The sequence below is a fragment of the Morone saxatilis genome, unplaced genomic scaffold (genome assembly GCF_004916995.1).
Source record: "Morone saxatilis isolate NCDOM2014 unplaced genomic scaffold, NCSU_SB_2.0 Contig22, whole genome shotgun sequence".
Lineage (NCBI taxonomy): Eukaryota > Metazoa > Chordata > Actinopteri > Moronidae > Morone > Morone saxatilis.
The window spans coordinates 15686498-15709020 of record NW_023339785.1 but is presented as its reverse complement, the minus strand read 5'-3'; the positions used below and the strand labels follow the sequence as shown (position 1 = coordinate 15709020).

Sequence of the window (22523 nt, the reverse complement as noted above, 5' to 3'; positions counted from 1 at the left end):
TTATCCACTTGGTAATGAGATTGTTTTATTCAGTGATTTGGAACTTACAAACTGTCATGTTTCTTTTATTTCTGTTTTGAAACAACAGAAACACAAAGTGGATTTGCACTTTTCACGCATAGTGTGAATATGGGGAAATTTATGAAGGCCTTTTTTATAATTAATTATTGTCTGTATACTTTTCTAACATAAAAAACCCTTTAAAAACATGACTGGACATTCACAATGGACAATTCACAGTGTGGTAATTAACTGCAAAATATGTTTTGCTCTGAAACTGGTTTGTGAATACATTTGCTGCAAGAAATATTGTTGGCTAGTTAAATATATTAAATCCTTCTTATTAGCTGGCTGTCTTCTTCATCACTGTCTATGTTTGTTGCACATTACAACCACCAAATATCAGGGGAATAACATGAAACCAAAGGCAGGATGTGAATCTGAATGCTCTCACGTTCTTGCATTCAAACAACACTGCATTCAAACAACACTCAAAATAACTGTTCCTCAAATACTCCACAGGATACCTTTAATTATGTCATGCTTCACTTCATACCTTGTTTATGTGTTACATGTGCATTTTTGACCTTGAGAAACAGTTGACAAAAGATCCCTTTAAGGTCCATTTAGCAGCAGTTCTGGTGCTTTCGGTCATGTCATATGAGCTTCGTCAGCAGATAAACATGGAAGAGAAGTCCTCAGTAAAACTGGAAATGTATTTACTTTTCCATGACAACTGGACAAACTCTGTCAGCTATTGAAGATCATTCAATATGATAGAAAGCTCCAGAACAACTAATGGACCTTGAGGTGAGATTGTTTTGTTGTCTTCATTATGAGTTTTGATGGTAAGTTGCATCAACATGTGAATCACTGTCCATAGATGGCTGTTTGGTCCAGCTTCCAGCTGCAGAGCTCCGTCGATTCTCATACTAATCTCATGCTTTAGGAAGTTATGTATAATTATCAGCCAATCAATAATCAGAAATGGGTTAACTTCCAAAGCATTATACAATGGATTTTGTCAAACCTAAAATAAATCCACAAAATGGAGTACAAAATAGCCCTCTTTTATCAGTTTGACTACAGTGGAGTGCTGTTGCACCTTTCTAACCCTTTTAATTTAAGAACCCGTACACCTGGTCTGCTCTCATCCAGGTAGTCCAGGACTGGGTTATCATAAGCCAGCTCTGCCTTCTTCTGTGTAGACTCTTTCTGCGGGTCAGCAGAGGTCGTCTGTATCGAGATCTGCTCCTCTTCTTCTTCTCCCTGCCCCTCCTTGCATGTGATGTTGCAGCAGATAGTTGCCTTTGTGATCAAGCGGTCAAGCGGTTTGAGAGAGCGCATCCACTGGGGCAAGAAGTCCCAGGTCTGGAGCTTCATGGGCAGGTGGCTGGGGCTGCGGGCCTGCATCACATTTACCATGACAATGAAGATGGTCACACCCAGGAAAGGAGCTCCAACACCAGCCATCACCCGCCACCCTGCCAGCGAGAGGCCCAGCACCAGCGAGGGCAGGAGCAAGAAGCAAAGGAGGAGGTACAAGACTGCAAACCAGCGGTACTTGGCAGTGCGCTCACCCAGGACACGAGCCATCCTTATCGGCAGACGCATGAAGGGAAGAGGATACCAGAGCAGAATGCCAAAGATGTTGAAGAAGAGGTGACACAAAGCAATCTACATAAAGAGAAGATATAGAGATATTTACTCATTAACATTTCGCAGTTAGCTCCAGTTTCTGCCCTCCAGAGAGCTTATAATCGCAGTTCAGAGGTGGGATTTCTGAGATTGTGAGCTCAGAAAAGAAATGATAATGTAGTGTTGTTTACAAAGTATTTACTTTGGCCAACTCCACCTGAGAGAAACGCTTACTATACTCCGTATTACTCTGATGTGTGAGGAATGAGAGGCAAACTAAATAAACTCGCCTGAAGCCTACATGTCATGGGATTGAGGAGTAAGTCATCTGTTCACTCTGTAAATCAGAAACAGAAAACCAGAAATTATTTTCTCCTCCAGCCCTCAGAAACACTCTTTGCAAATTGAAACGATGTGTGCTTCTGAGCCAATCACAAGTGGTCACTTGAGACGCACGTGGAGACGCATTATAATGTCAGCTGTAAACAGGGCCTTAGTTTCCCAAGGGTGAACACAGAGCAAATATGTCTGTTGTAGTAGACTAGACATGTAGTAGAAACATTCTGTTTAATTTGGACTTGAACAAAACAAATAAACTTTAATTGCAGCCTGTACTGAGTTTAAAGTTCATTGATGGTCGAGTTGAAAATCAACTGTTTAATTATTGTTTCAAATAATCTGTTTTTAATTATATACCATTCTATATTTAATGCATGTTTCTTCTCCCACTCCAATCTTCCATCTGGCTCTCGTAAATCCTCCTTGTAAACACTTGACTTGACAAATGACATGTAAACTGCAACCCCAGCCTGGTGCGTTGAAAAAGCATGTGTTAGGGGCAGAATGCATCATACAGGCCCAAAAGCTGTTGTTATTTACATCCTCGTAAAGAATAGATAGGACTTGTTTTGTCATCATGTAACATTTGTTCCATAAACATAATCAGTGGCATGATATGGTTCTAATTTTCACTACAAATAACACTTTTTTTTCCTGGAGCATCGACTGAGTTGCGTCCAAAGCTCTTGCACACACGGTTATGCATAAATCCATGTTCATAAATATACATGGAGCATTTTCTCATTTTCCTGCAATTCTAAAATGGCTGTTGTGTCTGATTACTAGCTGATTACTGGCTTACTTGTATGGCTGCTGCTAGCTTGTTCCCAGGACTGGCCAGAGCTGCCAGCAGGGCTGTGGCAGTGGTACCAATGTTGGACCCGAGGGTGAGAGGATAGGCCCGTTCCAGACTGATCACACCAATGCCTAAGGGAGAACGACAGAAAGATGCTGCCTCAGAGGAAAACAACGACAGTAAACCCATCAATCCAACCCAGCTGACATAGGGCTACACCCTGGACAGGTCACCAGTTAATCACAGGGCTGACACACAGAGACAAACAACCATTCACACTCATATTCACACCTATGGGCAATTTGGAGTCACCAATTAACCTTTTAACCCATCTGTTGGAGGAAGCTGGATCACCCTGGGACACTAAATAAAGATGGTTTTCCAGGAAATGTTAAAGCTTCCGTCATCTTACTGTTTAAATATTTGCAGAGTATCTATTGCTTTATCAGAAACTAGGTGATGACACACTTTTATGAAAAGTGCATTGCATTTATCAGTGATGATAAACTGTATCTTTCTTCCCTGGGATTCCATTTCTGAGCTGCAGATATAATTTCAAGTCACTGCTTTTACTTTTTAGAATTAGGAGGGGTAAAATAAATGTTCTTGCTAAGAGTCATGAAAACTGCTCTCCAATTAAGCAATTAGCAATTTCAAATTAGCTGAGGGCAATTTATTTAAACTATTGAAACTATTTGAGTCCAATTACATCTCAGATAAATAGACAAAATATAAAACCATTAATATGTGGGGTTTCAAATCAACAAAAGCCAAATATCTGAAAAAGCAACAGTGGAATCATAGAGGCTGAAATATACCTTTGCCAGATAAGATGACTAATGACTGTCAAATGAGTGGCTGCTTGACAGCAACCAAAGTAGGGCTGTATCTAAAAGTACCAAAACTGTATGAAAATGATTGCTCTCTATCTGTTATTTTCTAATTTGTTTTCAATATATGAAACTATGACATGGTAACAGAAAGTAAAATTAACATAAATACTTAATGAGGTATATCTGTGGGTTAGAGTCTCTTGCCTTTTAGCTTTTTTTTCAATCCAATTGCTCCTGTTTAAAAAAGAGAAATTATTCCCATCTCACATTTATCACTGTGCAGCAGGCTGATGACTCAGTCATCACTGATTTTACATGCTTCATTTAGCCAGTGGCATACAGTGCTGGTTATGCAACATGTTCTTACAAACTTCACAAGACTCGATCAGTGGAAATAAGCAGGTTTATGTCCTTATTTGGCCTCATTCAGCAGGAGGCAAATGAGCTATTAGCCAACAAGGAAATTTGAGTTACTCTCTGTCTAGTATGAGAACACTAATATTAATTAGCCATAAATACATGACTAGAGATAGCAGGTAAACCTTTGCTCATAGTAAAATTAACAATTTATTACTGTGGCAGTAAATGTCTGTTTAAAGGTTGTGGTATGATAATTTATAACTTGGAGAAAAATCAGTGGCCTTAGAAACAACAGCCCAGTTTAGCTGCTAGATTACAGAGGGAATTCTTCTAGGTTTGATTTGTGCTCTGGTTTCCAGTAGTTCTTTTTCGGCCACATTTACTGATATACATGTAAAACATGAAATGAGATCATCTAAGTATACATTTGCAGTAGCAGTGATTTCAAACCTCAAATGCCAGAAGCAGAGTCCAGGCAAGTAACATGACTGATAGCCGCCTCTGGGCAGTGCTGGCCCATTCAAGAATAAGATCTGATACTCAGCATAGTTAAAGTCGAGTTTAGTTTTAGACATTACAAGAGACAGTCTCCCTGAAGGCCTGCACCAAATGAAACAGAGTCATAACTGCAGGGCCAGGATGAGAAGAAACCTAACATCAATCCAACCTTCAAACTGGACACTCGCTGGGATCACCCCCTAAGTTACAAACAGCACTTTCTCTAAGAACACTCAACACAGACTGGAGAAAAGTAACCAAACTGAGCAGAAAGTCTTGTTGACAGAGAGAAATGGGTGTGGTGTTTACAAAAATGAAGAACGAATTAAACTTAAGAAAAGCTTGTTTGGTTGCTCACCTGTGAGATTAATTGCCTGTGTGAATGGAACATGATCTAAATTGGATTCAATTCACAGTCCAAAGGACTGGATGATATTATTGATGATATTATATGAAATTTTACCTGATGATGGTGCCAGTAGAAAAGTCAGAGGCTCAAAGTTATTAGAATTATAGAGAAGGGGACATTAATGTGGGTACCAAATACCATGGCAATCCATCTAAAAAGTTGTTGAGACATTTGAAAACCATCATGATGGCATCGGAGAAAAAGTGCATCACCAGAGTGATTAGAACAGCTCCTCTGAGCACCATGGATATCTGTACCAAATGTCCTGGAAATCCATCTATTGTTGATATATTTCACTGCAAACCAAAAATGTCAACCTCATAGTGGCACCAGGGGAAAAGTCAGCACATCACCATGTCACCACAAAGTCCTTGGAACCATTAATGTCTGTACAAATTTATGTCTGAATCCCTCTAGTAGTTGTTGGGATATTTCAGTCTGTAATAAAGTGGTGGACCAACGGAGCCACCAACGGACCAACCAGTCAACATTGCCATCCTTAGAGCCTTGACAGCATGAATAATAAAAACACATAAAGTCACACTCCTCCTGGAAAAATGAGGATGCAGAGAGTTGAGCTATTACCAATGTAGTTTAAAGACAAGTTGTTAAAACAAGTGGTTGTCTCAATGTGGGCGGCAAGCATCAGAATGGTAAACTAAAGCAATCAGTCTCTCAGAAAAGTAAAGTTATGAATGCAAACAATCCAACCTCACTGCTTTGCTACACTGTGAATATTATCTGATTTGATACTTTGTGGATGTTATGTGATCCAATCAGTCCCATGTCCTCTGTTTCTACACACAAAGAGCACATACTGTAAAACTTGCAGTTTGTCCAGCTTGCCTGACAGACTTTCTATATAGAGAATAAAGCGGTGGACAAAGGGATCAAATAGTTGTTAACATTACTCAAAAATAATGCAAAAAGAAAAGGTGGTGAAGACAGTGTACAAATTTCAACTCATATTATTCAGTATTTTAACTCTGGTCACTGAGGTGGGTGGTGGATGAGAGCAAGAAAGGCAGTATATATCTAGGAGGGTAAAATAAAACCATGCTGCAAGTTTTCCTGCTTATGTTGTCTTCATACTGTATAATATTAGCAGCCACTTGCTGAATAGGGCCACTGAAAAGACAACACTAAAGTACTTTAGGTCATTAAGAATTTATGAAACTTTTACACAAACTTACAGTAAAGATCTGTAGCAGCGCCAGTACACCATGTCAGAGCAATTATTACAGTCACTGATTAGTCTAATTGTGGACAAACCATCAACAAAAAATATTTATTTGATGTCTTTCCAGCTACATTATAAAAAAATTGCCATTTAGTTGTATATTAGTTAAGTGCCTTTTTGTTTATCCTCAGTTGTGGTGTTTTGCAGAATATAATCATATTATTTTAACAGAGGAAATGTTGTTAAGCCTACTTAAATTGATTAGAATTCATAATACTAAATATATCTATTCATTTATTTTACTTCACAGCAACATCCGTCATTTTACTTAACAGATGTTGGTATTTCATAACATTTTGGTGAATGTATTTTGTTGGCGGATGTCATCATATTTTAAGTCTATTACAGAAAAATAACAATCAGAGAGTTCTGTAAATGTATGACTTCTTATTAAGATTATTAACATATTGGTCACATATTTTTATTCTTTTTAATGTATGGCATATGTATGTATATGTATGTATGTATGTTTTGTACATATTTTTTACATAGGTTTTCTAATTTCTACGCTTTGAGGCTCACTTACACTCACTCACCTACAAGGGGAGTCATGGCTGAAGTGAAGACAGAGCTGCTCTGGACCACAAATGTTACCCCTGCACCCACAACCATGGCCATGTATCCTGTCAGCCATCCAAACGGATAAAGCAGGTCTGTTGAGATAAAGCAAAGAGAGATGGAAATTACCCACATGTATAAATAAAGCATTACTTTAATTATACTATCTTCTACACAACCTCTTTCATGCACCCAAAGCAGCACATAAAGGTTTTCTTGGTTTGGTTGCTCATTTGAAAACTGCAATCTGCATATTCAAGCCCTAAATGTACCGCTACATGCAATGTGTACAAGCTCCAGCAGCTTAACAGCATGCCAACCTGTGTTGATGACTGTATGGATGACCTTTGCCACTTGGCCTTTAAGAAGAGAGTTGAGCAGCTTGACTAGAAGGAGGAGACAGGTGCAGAGGACAGCCATAGAGCCTGCCAGGAGAATTAGGCCCACAGTGAGGTCTGACAGCTCGGTGGATACAAACAAATGCCTACCTGCAAAGTGACAGGACCAACAGTCAAAAGAAAATGTGTACTACAATTATCAGCATCACCGTACAATTCACAAGAGTGTTACAGATATTGATTTTGAACTCACACTTCAGTGAAGACTGGGACAAGTCATGGCTGGGGCCACAGTTTTCAGTGCTCACATTGCCAGTGGACTGTAGAAAGAAAGAAAGAAAGAAAGAAAGAAAGAAAGAAAGAAAGAAAGAAAGAAGCAACTATGATGAAACACAATGTAGCAACACAGTTGTCACTGGCAGCAGTGACAGGCTCTATTTGGCGCCAGTGTGTGACACAATTGTCTGCATGTGCAGGAGACAGTGCTGGAGACAATCCATTACCATAACAAGGTCAGTCTGGCACCATTCTTTCACCAGGCTCCTGTTCCTCATGTCCTCATTTCCCATGGCGATCCCCGTGATCACACACTTGTCCAGCTGAGGGTGAAAGGAGAAATATTTTTCATCTTTTAAGTTCAGCGAGTTAAAGTAGCAAGGTTAAACCCTCAGTCCTTCAACCAGAAGGCCTGCAGTTTATAACAATAATGGTGGTAGATTTACCACCAGAAATTCTCAGTCATTCTTCAAACAATGGCTCCTGCATTTCAGGCAGAGGTAAACAAAAGCAGGCTTCTAGTTACTGTGATTGTAACTATGATTGGTCAGTGACAAAAACGGTGACTGGCTGATAGTTTTACCTGTATGATGAGCTTAGTGACTGGCTCGGTGATGACCTTGAGCAGCTCAGGTGCTTCTTCCCCAGGCTGAAGCTTGAAGCTGGTGACCAGCAGGTGTGACAGCCGGGCCATGAGACCACTCGCCACCTCCAGCGGCAGCAGAACCAGGACAGACAGCCAGTTGAAGCAGTCATGGATTGTTGCCCCGGCAAAGGCACTGCAGTGGGTCACAATCATTTTCTGTGTCAACTAAGGTCAACCATCAGCATGATCAACTACTCAAAATGATTGCTTGTTAATATGCTTTTCACGGCTCAATTTTTGTATGTGTGTGTGATGTAATGAGCATTCTGGTTTTGCCTCAGTGTGTGAGTATATTGTTAAAGATTAATAAATTATGTTTATTTTACCAGACACATATTAAATAACATGCCATCTGTTTAGTGCCATATCTTTCATGCCAAAGGGTTAGTGGTGTGGGATCAGTGTGGATTGGTGCCATTATTGTCACTGTTACAGAAATTACACTGAAATAGAGACTGAAGCAAAGAGGCAGTGAACAGCTGCTAATGCTTTCTCTGCACCCTCCTCTGCTTCCTCCCCTGCACTTTTATCCTTAGGTTCTCCATCTTCCCACTTATCCTCTTCACTTTTCCATTTCAATTTCTTCTTCCTTGCTCTTCAGCTTCCCCTCCACTCGCCCTCCACCTTGCCACCTTTCTTCACTTACCGTTGAAACTCGGTCCTCTCTGCGGCCTGCATCATGGCCACTATGGTGTTCGTGACTGAAGTCCCAATATTGGACCCCATGATGATTGGAACAGCCGACCTCACCTCTAGCACTGTGAGATGAGACCACACAGAAAACGATACATTTTACTCAAAAGTCGACAATTCTTAAATCTATATAGTTAAACAAAAAAACATTTAAATTGGTCTACGTATGCCGTCATTGTGAACGGTAATTGCATCACGCACATGATTACAACACGTGACCTTGCCCATTTCAGTTTTAATGGAGATGAAAGGTGATTTGCAGGTAAGTGGATGAATGCTTAGCTTTCACACTCTGAAGAGGTGTTTATTGTTGAGGATGCTTCTATGACCTGATGATGACCTAGAGAACACAGTGGACTTGTACAGTCATACTTCCATGCCTCTGCATCTCTTTTTTTCTTTGATAATTGCCTATTATCTTCCTCCAAGCTCACTTACAAAATAGATTTAGAAGCAGAGAGGCAGCTCCTGCATACTGATACAATTCATTTTAACCTAATAGACAAAGATTGGAGACCTCAGAGTCTGCACTCGTTAGGTTGTAACCTTACTGTGTAATGGCCTTATGAGGCATGTTAAACTGTATACTGAATGAGCGACTGAGAGAGATTACAGGGTGTGAAATATTTTGATTTCATTATCTCTCTGATCCCAGTCTAACCTGCTAGATTACAGTAATTCACAGATGGTTTTTACAAATGGCCACCACAGCACTACAGTCTCAAAATGGCAGTTTCAGGTCTGTCAGTGAGTGTGTGGTAATAATCACACAAAAGAAAGATTCAGTCATAGAAAGTTTAATGCTCATGATATTTTAGATTTTTTGTATTATATTATTATATTATTTTTATATTTATATTATTTATTATTTATATATATATTATTTATATATTTTTTTGTATTATATATATAAGGCAGAAACCAATAATAAATGCAATGTAAAAGTATTTTAGGTAAAACCTGATATGGCTTATTATGTGGCATAGACCTCCATTGTTGTCCAAAAACTATTAAGAACACATCAGTGAGCCATAATGTTGCACTAGCTGACTTGTTCCCTTCATCAGGATGAACATGGGCATTGTATATTATTTTTAATCAATCCAACATACACAGTCCAGCTGCTGGACATATTCATAAGAGCACCTAATGTTTATAATACACAGCCAAAAACAGTCCAAACAAATGCACTCTTTACTCCTTAAGGGTGTTAGTATGTTTACCAAAAACTACAGACCGGCCGTTTCAGGAAATTATTATTTTTTTTTAAATTAAAATATGTATATGCAACATAGGACTGTGTCTTTAGTAAGAATGAATGGGGCTTGAGGTTGAGAACCGGAGACCGAGTATGGAAGATGTAAAGTATTGATCAACAAATCAACATATTTTTTGGTCTTGGTTGTGGTCTTCTCATGGGATTTGTGGAAAATAAGATCAATATAGAGTAACACCAGAATTATCCTTTAAATTACATCACAAGATAATAGAACGTGCCTCTTGGTTCTTCATCTGCTAGTTAACAGTTGACTGATGGGGAACACTACGTATATATATATAAAGCTAAATCTTCCTCTGTCCTAATTTGCTTACATTTATGCTTTTAACAAAAGCTATATTTGCTAATTTGGTCCTTAATACCAAGCAGCCAATGAAGTAGTATAATTTACTGAATCATCCATGGGGAACACAGCATGACATTGGCCCTGAAAAAAAGATTATAACTATGAACTCCAAATTAATTCGATGTATTTGTTATTGTCACACCACCAGTTTTTTGTTTTTATTTCTATGTTACTGTTTTTCTGTTTATTGTAATATCTTTTCATGTAAAATAATAGCCACCAAGAGACATGGCATATAGTGTATAGATCCCACAAACACACACACACACACACACACACACACAACATACAGTATCTCGGACTAAATGAAGCCAGCCTGGACGTCTTTATTTCATTGTCTTATTTAAAACTTGAAAAGACTACAGTGGCACTCGCACATTCACACACACTTTTATGTGCCTACTCACATCCGGAGGCTACCAGACTGACGACGATAGAGGTGGAGGTGGATGAGCTCTGGACCAGCACAGTCACCAAGATCCCCACCACCAGCCCTGCCACAGGGTTAGACAGCACCGCATTGTCCTGGAAAATGTCCCCTGCCACTTTACCTGGTTAAATATGCCGCCCACATACACACAGAGACAAACATAAACAAAACAAAAAAAACTAGTGGTCTCAGACATGACAGGGTTGCCAAGAGCAATGTTAAACAAGATTCAAACTGCTTGTTTCCCCAAATCCAGAAAGGTCAGTAGATGAAGCTTTGCAGTAAATTATACAGCACTGTCCCAGTAGGACAGTGTGAACTGCAGTGACTCAGTTAAAATTGGAGATAAACACGCAGGGTAGAAAGATGAAGCAAGGCTGTATTAATTGCCATTGTTATTAGAACAATCACCAGCACCTGGTTTCACTCTTCAAGACACAGAAGTCAAGTTTCTGTTTTATGCAGATGATTCTGTCTCTTACTAAAGAAGGTCTACAGCAGAGCCTGGAACTTCTCCATCATTAGTGTCAGACCTGACAGTTATCTTGAAGAAGACCAGGATTATCCCCTTCCAAAAAGATCAAGTTTACAGAGAAATGACACAACATTAAAAATAGGAGGGACCCAGTTAGTCCAAACAAATACCTATACTTACCTAGGTTTACAAATTAGTTCCATAGGAAACTAATCTTCTGTGAAGGAACAAGGCAAAAAGGGCTTTCTGTGCCATCAAACATTCAGTTCAAATCCAAATTCCAATTAGGACATGGCTCGAAATATTTAAATCAGTGAAGTATGTAGCCTCTTACTAAAAAATGATTGGGCACAATGGGACAGAATCCAATTGAGACCATGCATACAGAGTTCTGCAAAAATATTCTTTGGGTACAAAGAAATACCCCAAACTCTGCATGCCCGACTAAATTAGGCCAATATCCTTTACTTCTAACAATTCAAGAAAGCCCCATCAAATTCTGGAGCCATATTAAAAAGAGTAACCCTGCCTATTGTTAATGGTAAAGCCCTTGCCTACCAAGAGTTAAACATAGAAAGGAGTCCCCTCAGTCAACTGGTCCTGAGGCTGACCTTTCAACTTCTGACATCACAAATCCCAGCCAGCCTCAGAGCAGTTACACCATCACTCAGACCTAACCTAAGATTAGACCTAACCAAATTCTAACAAAATAAAAATAAATCACATATTGGAATGATATATGCTGACAACACAAACTATAAACCCATTTTGCCCTAAGGAGACAGTTGTGGCAGACTACCTACAGATAACAACCTGAGAAAGACATTGACAGTGTACAGACTGAGGGATCATAGTCTGGCAATAGAAAAGGGCAGACACAGGCAGACCTGGCTTCTCAGAGAGGACAGGCTGTGCAGCCATTGTGAAGCTGGAGCTGTAGAAACAGAATTACACTTGGAAATATTAGGAATTCTTTTTGAAATTTGAAAGAAGTTTCCCTGAATTCCGAAGAAAGAGAGAAATTACCCCTCACTATGGGGTGAAAGAAAGAATTTGCATTGATGCCACAAAAAAGAGACAACCAGTGGGACATACTGCAGATATATAGACAGACATCTATGAATATAAAATATAATTATATTTTACTATCCCCATTTGTTTGACTGTTTTTTCTTCTGTTGTCACATTGAATATTACTAATTTCAAATGTCATAACAGTAAAGCTTATTGAAATGAATTGAATCATGTATTTGTCAAACATCAACTGGCTGAGTCACTATCAACCCGCTGAGGGTTCGGTGCGGGTTATAGTACTTACCCCCTGCTAACTGGAAGGCAGAACTCAGAGTGTCCAAGGAGCAAACAAAGAAGAAGAGGAGGATGAAGAGGAGAGGGATCTTGGATAGATTTACGAGGAGCTGCTTTATCTTGTTCACACTCACTGCTGTGGTCTGTGGAGAGCTGTCTGTTCAGAACAACAACAAATAGAGAGATGTGCGCACAATGTGCTCTAAGTCTGGAGAGCAAAGTTGACCTCATTTAAAAAAATGTATCACAGATAACAGAAACATTTGCTGTTTATGAAGACTACATTACACTCTTTTTCTTATTCTTGTGATTTCTGTGTTCTGGATGAGAAGGATAGCCTCAGTATGCATTCTCACATGTAGAGAGCAAAGCCATCTGATATACTACATTACACATATGCAGCCAAAGACTGCTGAGTGACAGCAGGACTTGGCATTTGTTGCCCAGACTTTATTATCCCACTGGCCCTGTGTGTCTTTTGAGCATGTCCTTATCCAATGAGCATGTGGTTCAGCTTCTGCTGTTGTTATTTGCCTTTTCAAAGAAATCAGACCTGCTGCCAACCCAGGAGATGAATGTGTGATTCTCCTCTTTGTGCCACTCTTGTACCTTTCTCTTTTGGGAGTCTGTCTGCCTCCCTGAGTGAAGGTGTGTTGAAGCGGTGATTGGTATGTCGGTCGTAGCCCTCGAAACTGCTGCTGAGGTCAAGGGTGGAGCCAAGCCCAGATTCCCTGTCCTCCTCAAGCGGGAGTTTGGGCTGTGAGGAGAGCTGAGTGATATGCATCCTCAACCCTAATAACAAAGAACAAGTACACACTCAAGTGGTGAAGATCAGCTTTGAAGCATTTCAAACACATAAAAAACAGAATTATGGGAATTAAAACTAATAAGTTACCACTGTAGGCGAGCCCTGTGCTCCGTCCAGAGGACACTATTGTTATAGATCGAGATGACATGGTGCTTTGAATGCTGTGCAGAGACATGGAGGTAATTAAAATCACAGGATGACACAATTGTAGAGGGAAGAAATGTGAGAGTAGACGTGTTTATCAGCCACCTGCAGCAGTAAAAAGAAGTCAAAGGAGACCAACATGTCTGTATATGAGCCCATCTCTCACTGCGCTACTGAGATCAACAGACAGGCAATTAGACGGAAACAAAGGCAGCCCACATTGTTTGTAATTGGCAGCTGTCCTTGACACCACAACAAATGCCTTGTCGGAATCAATAAGGAAACATCAGTATCCATGTAACTTGTCTTGTCCTCCTTGTTTCCTGCAGCTGCAAGTCAGCTCTTAACAGGACTCTCCACTGTCTATAGAGCAGCAACTCCCTTCAAAGGTTTTCACACTCTCGGTTTTAAAGAGACCGCTTTTCCCCTTTTCATGTCAGCCACTTTGCCATATACTGGGGACTCCAGCGGAGGAGGGAGTGCTAATGTGTCTCTTAAAAGCAAAGAGGATGGAAGTGAATTCAGTAATTACGGCAGCCAAAATTACAGTAATTACAGCCACTGCATCGTTCTCGTTCTGTGCGGCATCCTCCTGCAGGTTGTGATGTACAGAGAGGCCCTGTTTGCATATGTACATCTATCTATATGTGGGAGTATCTAAGACAAGTTCCCTAGATTGCAGTTGAATTCAATAAACTTTTAATGCGCTTGTGCACATTTGTGTGTGTGTATACTGACTGTTATCCTCTAATCTATCTGCCCCACGCTCATCTGTTTGCCAGTCTGCCACTCTCTCTGTTTCTGTCTCAGTTATCTATTTGCGAGTTTGCCTTCAAGTCACTGTGACTCACATGTATATTTCTAATGTTGTTTTGCTCCACCAAATATTTTACTAATTGAGTTTTACTTAAAGTAGAAAAAGAAAAGGAATAATGAAACATTTAGTACCTGTTTTCGACCTGTTCCCAACATTTTATAAAAGGATGTATGAGCTAGTGGGTCCCACAGCTTTAGGTAAAATGCCGGAATTCAATTTATAATAAATTATTCATTTGAAATAATAACAGAAAGCGTCAGCGTTGATGATAGTGGCTTTCAACACATGGTATTAGGTGGGAAATGTTGCTTGTCATAAATATTTGATATTGACATATGCAGTGAAGTGTCTTACCTTGTCTGAAACAGGCAGGTGTAGTGTGTGACCCCCTGGAAAGGAAAGTATTAAAGTGAAGTGTGAATCATCTTTAAATAAGCCACCATGTTTGTAGGTGTCAGGAGGAACACCTCATCCCTTGTCGATTAACCTGCTCCATCACCAGAGACCTTGTAGTTAATCAATAACACAAAGCCTTAACTCAATGATGCATAAGTATGGAGAGCACGTTGTGTATTAGGTGATGAATGATGTTTGCCCAACCAATATTTTTCACCTGATTTGGGTCCAGATAAAGATTCCAAGATGAAGAGGGCTGTTTGATGTGATTAGTGATCCTTGCTGTTTGAGGTTCTCCCAGTTTCACGTGTAATAACAGGAGAAATCTGACATCTAGTGGTAACTGTTGGAAGACATGTGTCAAGTCCTCTCATATTCTCACATAGCTGTTTTCATCCCGGCGCTGGCAGCCTGGCAAAGATTAAAGTCAGGGTATTAAATGATAATTTCCTCCATGAGATAAGTCAGTGAAAGTATTTCAAACACGTACAATGTAATCTGCTTGACTTGTGCAGAATGTTCAGGTGCTTAGGTACCTTGCCAGAACTCAAGATCAAGCATGTTGTGATTGGAATTGAACTATCAGAGAGATTTTCCGAGATCCTCTTAACACACACGTACACACATTTACTCACACACCCCACTACCCACAAGCAATGTCTTTCCTGCCATGCGGGAGAAGTCTGTGATGGCCTGGGTAAAAGGGTAATTGTTAATAATTAGTCCAGCTACAGTTCTGTCATATCAGCAGTGCTCTCAACCAAATCTGCCAAACCTGCTGACCCCAGACTTGCGTCCGTGAACTCAGAGGAGCAGAACTTAATAACCCCCTAAACTGAGTTGTTACTTTCCAAACTGTTATGGGAGCTGTGAGCCAGAGGGAGGTAACAGCTCTGTTGTTGTTGTGCAGGCAGCTGGACTGCTGCCTTCAATGGTGGCGAAGGGAAAAGCAGTGGAACAGAGAAACAGAGACATACATGCACGTATATGGACACACATGTAATCACTTATGCACACACGGCTAAATCTCTGGCATGGTCCCAGAGCTCTTTGATTTAAAAAAACACGACAACTCCTCCATGATGTTGTTAATCCGCTCTCCAGATGTGCAATTCAGAGGGAGGTCACTCCACTTTGGGATGAACCAAACAGAGGCCACCAGGTCGTCATCCTGTCACTCAGAACACCTGCCAATCAGTAAGCCGTGGGTGCGCTCTGTTAGCTCTCCTCTGCTCCTCAGTAGGCCGTGTTATCCCGTTAATCTTACACTGAGGCACACCATATGTTTTCAGCTCCCAGTCTGTTATTTGTGTGAAGGGAATTATGTCAGTTAATTATCTCTGGATGTACGGCAGGTGATACGTTGACCTCCGTTTTTGCTTTGATCATTTTTATTATCATCAGTGTTGTTGTAATGTTGCTTTTCATAAAGAAATTCCAAAAGAAAACCCTTAACCAAAGCTGCATATTTTGCCCACAACACAAGCTCTCCAGGCGTGGCGTAACAGCAGCTGTCGAGTACAACTGATCCATTAGTCAAATCACAGAAAAGTCACTGCCAACTGTTTTTAGGAATTAATCGTACTTTACAAAAAAGGTGCCAGCAATCCACTGGCTTCAGCTTCTCAAATGTGAATGTTTACTGTTTATTTAGCCATCTATTATATTAAATTAAATATATTTGTGGTTTTGGACTGTTGCCAGATAAAACAAATTTAGTGAAGGTGTTACCTTGGAAATTGTGATGAGGATTATTTTCCTATTTACCAAACAATTAATCAATTGTCAACTGTAGTCCTAATTTGGAAATTAAAGTTGATAAGACTATTTGTGTTGAGTAGGATTTCATAATCTGTTGTATTCGACAGCCAACTTGTTAAAATTTTAAATAGCTTCATACAATTGTGGACCATCAGTCCACATTTTTCAAAAAATGTCCATCAATCTTGAAAATCAAAGTTTACAAAACTATAACTTTAATGTTCTACTCACCAATCATTTCCCACTGGGATTATTAAAGTATTTCTGATTCTGATTCTGAACATCGTGGTTTTGTCTCATGAACTGCGGGTACAAGTGAGAGTATGTAGCCAAAATAATTACGAAACCCCAGATGAGGCTGATTGACTTGTACACTATTGGGACAGACAAAAAATAGAGCCGCAATCATCCAGACACTTCTCATCCCTTATGTCCTCAGTTTGACACTCTGACCTCTGGGAGGTGCTATAAGCTGCCTTTATTTCAACTGCAATTCTCTCTCCACTGTATTTTATTTTATGTTTTAATTTTTCATGTTTTGTTTTAAATATTTCATTTATATTTTCCATTAGTGTGCTATGTTTTATGTCCTATTTGTTTTATATGTTGCATGTGTTTGTGTTGCCTTTATGCTTTGGTGACCTAAAGGCACGTTTCCACACTAGGGCAATGAAACCATTAAGCTTTATTTCATTCTAGTCCAATTTAATTACAGAGGATCTCAATGTAATGATTAAATAACCTCTTATCCTGTGGTTTAACTGGGATTTGTTTGTGGAATTTCCTGTCAGCCTTCTGCTGATATTGAGGTCTATGTCTCTTTGCTCCTCCAACCTCCACCACCAGCATCATGGTCCAGTCTGCTGTTCCAAAGAGGAAATATCTCTGCTGTTGTGGTTTTACCCTTAACAAAGTTATGTAAGAGACTTATACTCAAAGTCAAAGCCTGTATCAAAGAACCAGATTCAGTGGCATCTCGCCGTGACGTTGCAGATTGCAACCATTTGAACACAGCTCAGCCTTCCAAGCATGTAGGAGAAAATACGGTGGCTGTCAAACTCAAGAAAAAACCTGATCTTCTGGGCTACTGTAGAAACATGGTGGTTCAGTTTTGCAAAATATATTTTTTTATGTCTCACAGCTTTCACTCCTTTCTGTCATTACATGAAGATGTTCAATATTCAGTGATGTGTTTTAAACCTACAGTATTTCACCAATTCATGAGATGTTTTATGTGAATGACAGCATAGTAAGGACAGATTCACTCAACACCATCACTTTATTGTCAATACACATTCAGTGTGGTATGTATACGACACTCACAGTACAATGAAATAGCATCATCACAGGTGTCCTTTTGTTTACATGCGATTGTTTCAGTGTGCATTAACTTGTGTGTGTTCAATTTAACATTTTTATACAGTATCCTTCAACAAATCACAAATTGATTGTTTGCATGTTTTATAATCTAGTTCACTATTATCACTATCATATTTTGTATGTTTCCCTGTGTACATATGTACATTTTTATGCATGTTGTGTCTTTGATGATCTTGTAGCTTGATGGCAACGCTAATGTCCTGCTGGCCCTTCCTTTTATCATTTTAGTTCCTCTGTGGAGGATGTAGGTGTATCAGAGCCATCAGGACACTCCTGAAAAACAGAAAGACACATTGACGATGAGAGATGAGAAGAGATGCAGAAATAAATGCACAACAGTGTCATACTTGCCTCAAAACAGCCATAAAAAAGCCATATTTAATACTTTTTTTTGTTAGTTTGTTTTCCAGTGGATTTAAATACAGGAACACGTGCACAACTCACCTTCACTTTGTCCAGCTCTGGTCTACCTGGGAGGGATTTTTGTGAGGAAAAGGCCTGTAAGGTAAAACAGGGCAGTCACATTAGATCTGATGAGTATGAAAGTAAGTATGAGCATTAATGTCAGGCTGCTGCTCACCTTCTTTGTCTGTTGCATCTCCTCTGTGGATTTGGACCTGTTCTTCATGTGCTTCTGAGGAGAAGTGGTGGTGGGACACTACATAGATAAACAGAGAGAGAGAGAGAGGAGAGAGGAGAGGAGAGAGCGGAGTTAGAGAAGAGGAGGAGAGAGAGAGAGAGAGAGAACCATTATTAGACACAGCAGGAATGACTCCAATAATATTATATTATTGTATCAGGCTTCAACACACCTCATTCGCCTTCTGTTCCATGGTTGACTTAAAGATTTATCTCAGGAGAAATTCTGTGCTGATGCAGGTTTAGGATTGCAGTTTTATAACTATGAAGACAGAAACAGAAACTTTATAGCCATGCAGTTGTATGCAAAAAAATTCAAGACCACAGTTCTCAGAGTGGAAGTACAGATATAAATTCACTTACTACAGCAAATTTATTTTTGCTATTCAAATGTAACAAAAAGCGAAACTGATCCCTGATTGATCTTACTTTCCTGAGGGGCCAGATGAGCTCCAGTCTGCAGTTATAGCCTCTCTTCACTAGATGGCGACTCTGACTCAGGGACCCACTGTTGGCACCGCTTCACTGATCTGAGTATTTTGCTGGGATTTTCCTCAAGGGGATTAACCCTGGGGTTTGGTTTAATTGTCACACTGAGATGTACACACTGCTGCTCGCATTATTGCTTCTTGTTTTGATTTGTAAAGACAGGCAGAAAAACACCTGCTTCAAAAGTTAAAAAAATCTGCCATCATCACAGCCAACTAAAGTATAGCCAAAAATGGACAACCACCTACATTGGCTAGATGGACTTATGAATTAGCATCATATATACCAAGATGTGGGGTGGTTTTATAACATTTGGGCTGATCAGGCATATATGCGTTTATATTTCTGTACATTGTTGAATTATTCAGCCGTAGGCCTGTTATGTTACAAAATCCATTAAAACTATGTTGGGAAAAAACACAGATGTTTCACCTGACTAAAGTTGATTCAACTCTTATCATTCAGCTGACAGAAATCATTACAGAAACCAATTATTAAAATGACTTTTTGATGGTATGATGATAATGTCTCCTATCCTTTTCCTTACACTTATATTCAATCAAATTTTAACATTTTTGTAACTGAATGTTATAAAATGAAGGCTTGTGAGTCCAAACAGCAGAGATGCTTCACAGTCTGCCAGCCTTAAGGTTTTGGACCCAGCAGGGTACATTTCCAGACTGAACTGTCATGCCTGGAAACTCAAGATAAACAAAAAATAAATAAAATTTAGTTTAACAAAATAGTAGAGATGCAGATTAAATGCTTTAAAGAAATACCATAAGGGAATAATAAGAAAAATCATCCTTGAATAGGGATAGAAACAGAGAGATATCAACACCCTCACACACAGTTGGAGCCATGACGGACAAAAAACTATTTCTGCACCACTGAAAGGTCATAATGTAGTCCAGCCAACAGTCACAGCCAGATCCACAGCTGGTGTCTGGAGCCCTGGTGGCCAGAGACAAAACACCTCTGGGGTCTGGTTCAATTTGCAGGAGACTTTTTTTTATTCTCCAAATATCTGTGCCGCCTGACAGTGTCTGCTTCTGTCTGACATCTGACCAGACAGATCAGATCAAAATGCTTCCCAGCATCTCGGGGTGTTTTACTGGTTTTCCTGTTCTGCTAGGCACTTTAAAAGGTGGAGACACAGATGGGACTCAAATGGCTGCGTAGGATATTAGACAGTTTTAGACAGATGTGGCTCATAATAAAGCAGTGATGTGTTAAATATTATGAAGGGGGGAAAAGGACAAGTTTGAAATTTGTAAAAATTGTAATTATTATTAAATATTAAATTAAAAAATGTGTTTGGTACTTAATATGACAGTAAGTAACCTGAAAGCAAGTTAAAGCCACTGAAACTTGGCTTCATATGTTAAGTAGGCTATTTCTCTATAACATTGTGTTTAGGTGAGAGTTTAACTAAAATCTCACGTAATGTGCCTCATAATGAATGTATAGGTGTGATTTGATCAGATTTGATTGATAACAACTCATCAACTGTCATTTTGATTGAGATGTTGCTAATTTCTGATTGGTACACAGAAATTTTGACATCACATTTTTCTTCAAGAGCCCCACCCACTTTAAACCAGTAAAAAGAGCAAAGAGAAAAACAGAAATGTGGAAAGCTTTCAGGTTAAAGAACCAAAACTGTTCTAAATTTTGCCGAAATATGTGTGTTCATGTCAGACACAATCATTCGTAGTTAGACGCTGATTGAGTTTCAGTAATTTTGTGCATTATATTAATGATGAAGTGGTGAGACACAGAACCAAGATAAAATAAAACGTAGAGAGGGATCACTTTCTGATCTGATTCTGAACTGACAGTGAATTGTCTTCGACCCAGTTAGACCCCGTATACAGTACGCATTCAGCCCAGGGCTCATGAAGAATGAATGGGGGGCGATCGACAGCGGCTCACTCACCCACTGTGACGGCTGACGTCAGCAGTTATGGTAGTACCACATTTGATGCTGCAGGGAACTCCATTAGAAAATCCCACTGGGGACTGGAATATATGTGATATTCAACAAGGTCTACCCTTTAGGCATCTGAATGATTTGCACCAGAAGGGCTGACCCAGTGGGGTGTGCCCAGTATCTTTCATACATTGGGCCTATTATGCACATACATGCTGGTTCAGTTGGCACACCCAGAGGTATACAAGACTGTTGTACTGCATGCACTTATCCTAAAATGTGCATTACAGTCCTTTGAGGATAATCTCAGCCTTGATGGAGTGGCAGACATTCAGTGAGTCCTGAGTGCTCTCTCTGACCAGCTCACTGAGGGAAATGACCTAAATGAGAATGATTTCCCTGCTTGCCTCACCCTGTCTCTCTCCCTCTGCTTTCCTCTGTCATTGTTTGTCCATCTTTGGTTAAATGAGGATTCCCTTCTTTGGAGGCGAGGCAAAGGGATGGAGGTCTGCATAGGCTAGAGGGAAGCTGGTAGAAGCACATCTCCATTGTGGCCGAGGTAGAAAAGCCCTGTGGCTTCGAGAAGAACACTTCTCCATTGATTAATCCACATGAGCAAGCTAACAACAGCCAAGGTGACACATCCAACAACACTACGCCTCTTTATGGCACTCAAAAAAAAAAGGGTAAACACACAAATGCACACTATGCTCATACATTATAATGTAGACATGGGCATATACACACACAAAAGCAACTCAGGGACTTAAAAGCTACTCTTTCTGCAAGGATGGGCAAATATAATTTGTTTGCCTTGCAGTCATTTCCACTCTTTTCCTCCTTCCATCATCACTTCAACAGATACACTGCAAGAGGAGGCTGAGGTAGAAAAGTTTAATAAGAGTACTTAGCCTTTACAGTCCATCATAAAATGCTGATGTAAGCATCTGCATTGCATAAGGAGAAAATCTTTTTACAAGATTTAAATCCATTATAAAGACAAAGATTGGCCCAGCTCAACTCTTTCAGTGTTGGGTCAACACTAATTAACTCCCCAACTGAGAAGCACAGCATGACGAGAACTTCTTAAGCTTCATTTCAGTGTGTGTGAAAAAAGAGTTTTGCAAGAACAGAAAAGATATCAAAGACAACAGTACAGTCTAGTTGCATCTACATCATCACTCCTGCTGTCTTCTTGAGCTTTGCCAAAAAAAAAAAGGTCTGCCCATCTGCCAAATGACTACCTGCTGAAGACACAGTCACTTCTGATGTCTCTATCTCCAACAATGACAAAAAATATCCTAAACATTTTGGAGATAGTTTCCACTCTTTTAGGTCAACTAATCCCCATAATTTCAGTCCAGGAGGTGAAACTGAAGCCAGGTCTGACATTGCTGCCTTGCCACATCTGTGCTGTTGAACATCCTAATCACAAAAGATCACATATTCAGGATGTGTATAATTATAGAGGCCGTTATAGCACATACATACACACATAGGTGGTTAGAGCAGCAAGGGGAACATGTGGACAGTAACTGCACCAGCAGCCGGGCAGAGAGCACATTAAGACAGCTCACAGTGGCAAGGACATTATGTCCTTTAATTGATGATGATGGGCTGTCTGTTCTGCCACGCTCAGGTGTAACACAATGAACATACACCCCAACCCCCCCCCCCCCCCCCCTGGGGGCGTT

At 39.8% G+C, this 22523-nt stretch overlaps 1 protein-coding gene and 1 long non-coding RNA gene across 2 annotated transcripts; both read right to left on the bottom strand.

The window, feature by feature from the left end:
- Positions 1 to 512: 512 nt before the first annotated feature.
- On the bottom strand, positions 513 to 14662 carry slc34a1b (solute carrier family 34 member 1b). Its single transcript, XM_035669930.1, has 13 exons — positions 14586 to 14662; positions 13358 to 13431; positions 13072 to 13254; positions 12473 to 12619; positions 10657 to 10800; positions 8578 to 8689; positions 7869 to 8064; positions 7513 to 7608; positions 7263 to 7329; positions 6992 to 7159; positions 6650 to 6766; positions 2780 to 2904; positions 513 to 1677 (listed from the first exon to the last, which is right to left on the bottom strand). Exons 2-13 carry the CDS (start codon positions 13416 to 13418, stop codon positions 1084 to 1086), a joined length of 2010 nt encoding a protein of 669 aa, XP_035525823.1. The 5' UTR covers positions 13419 to 13431; positions 14586 to 14662; the 3' UTR covers positions 513 to 1083.
- A 3009-nt stretch (positions 14663 to 17671) lies between these two features.
- Positions 17672 to 18665, bottom strand: LOC118333890. The gene is made up of 4 exons (XR_004796992.1): positions 18581 to 18665; positions 18349 to 18426; positions 18213 to 18266; positions 17672 to 18041 (listed from the first exon to the last, which is right to left on the bottom strand). It is a non-coding gene; the product is annotated as an uncharacterized LOC118333890 (long non-coding RNA).
- Positions 18666 to 22523: the final 3858 nt, after the last annotated feature.

Coding starts and splice junctions, on each gene's coding strand:
- slc34a1b (XM_035669930.1), bottom strand. CDS start 13,418: ATGTCATCTCGATCTATAACAATAGTGTCCTCTGGACGGAGCACAGGG. Junction 13,255..13,357: donor CACAGGGCTCGCCTACAGTG/GTAACTTATTAG, acceptor CTTTGTTATTAG/GGTTGAGGATGCATATCACT. Junction 6,767..6,991: donor CCATACAGTCATCAACACAG/GTTGGCATGCTG, acceptor TTATCTCAACAG/ACCTGCTTTATCCGTTTGGA.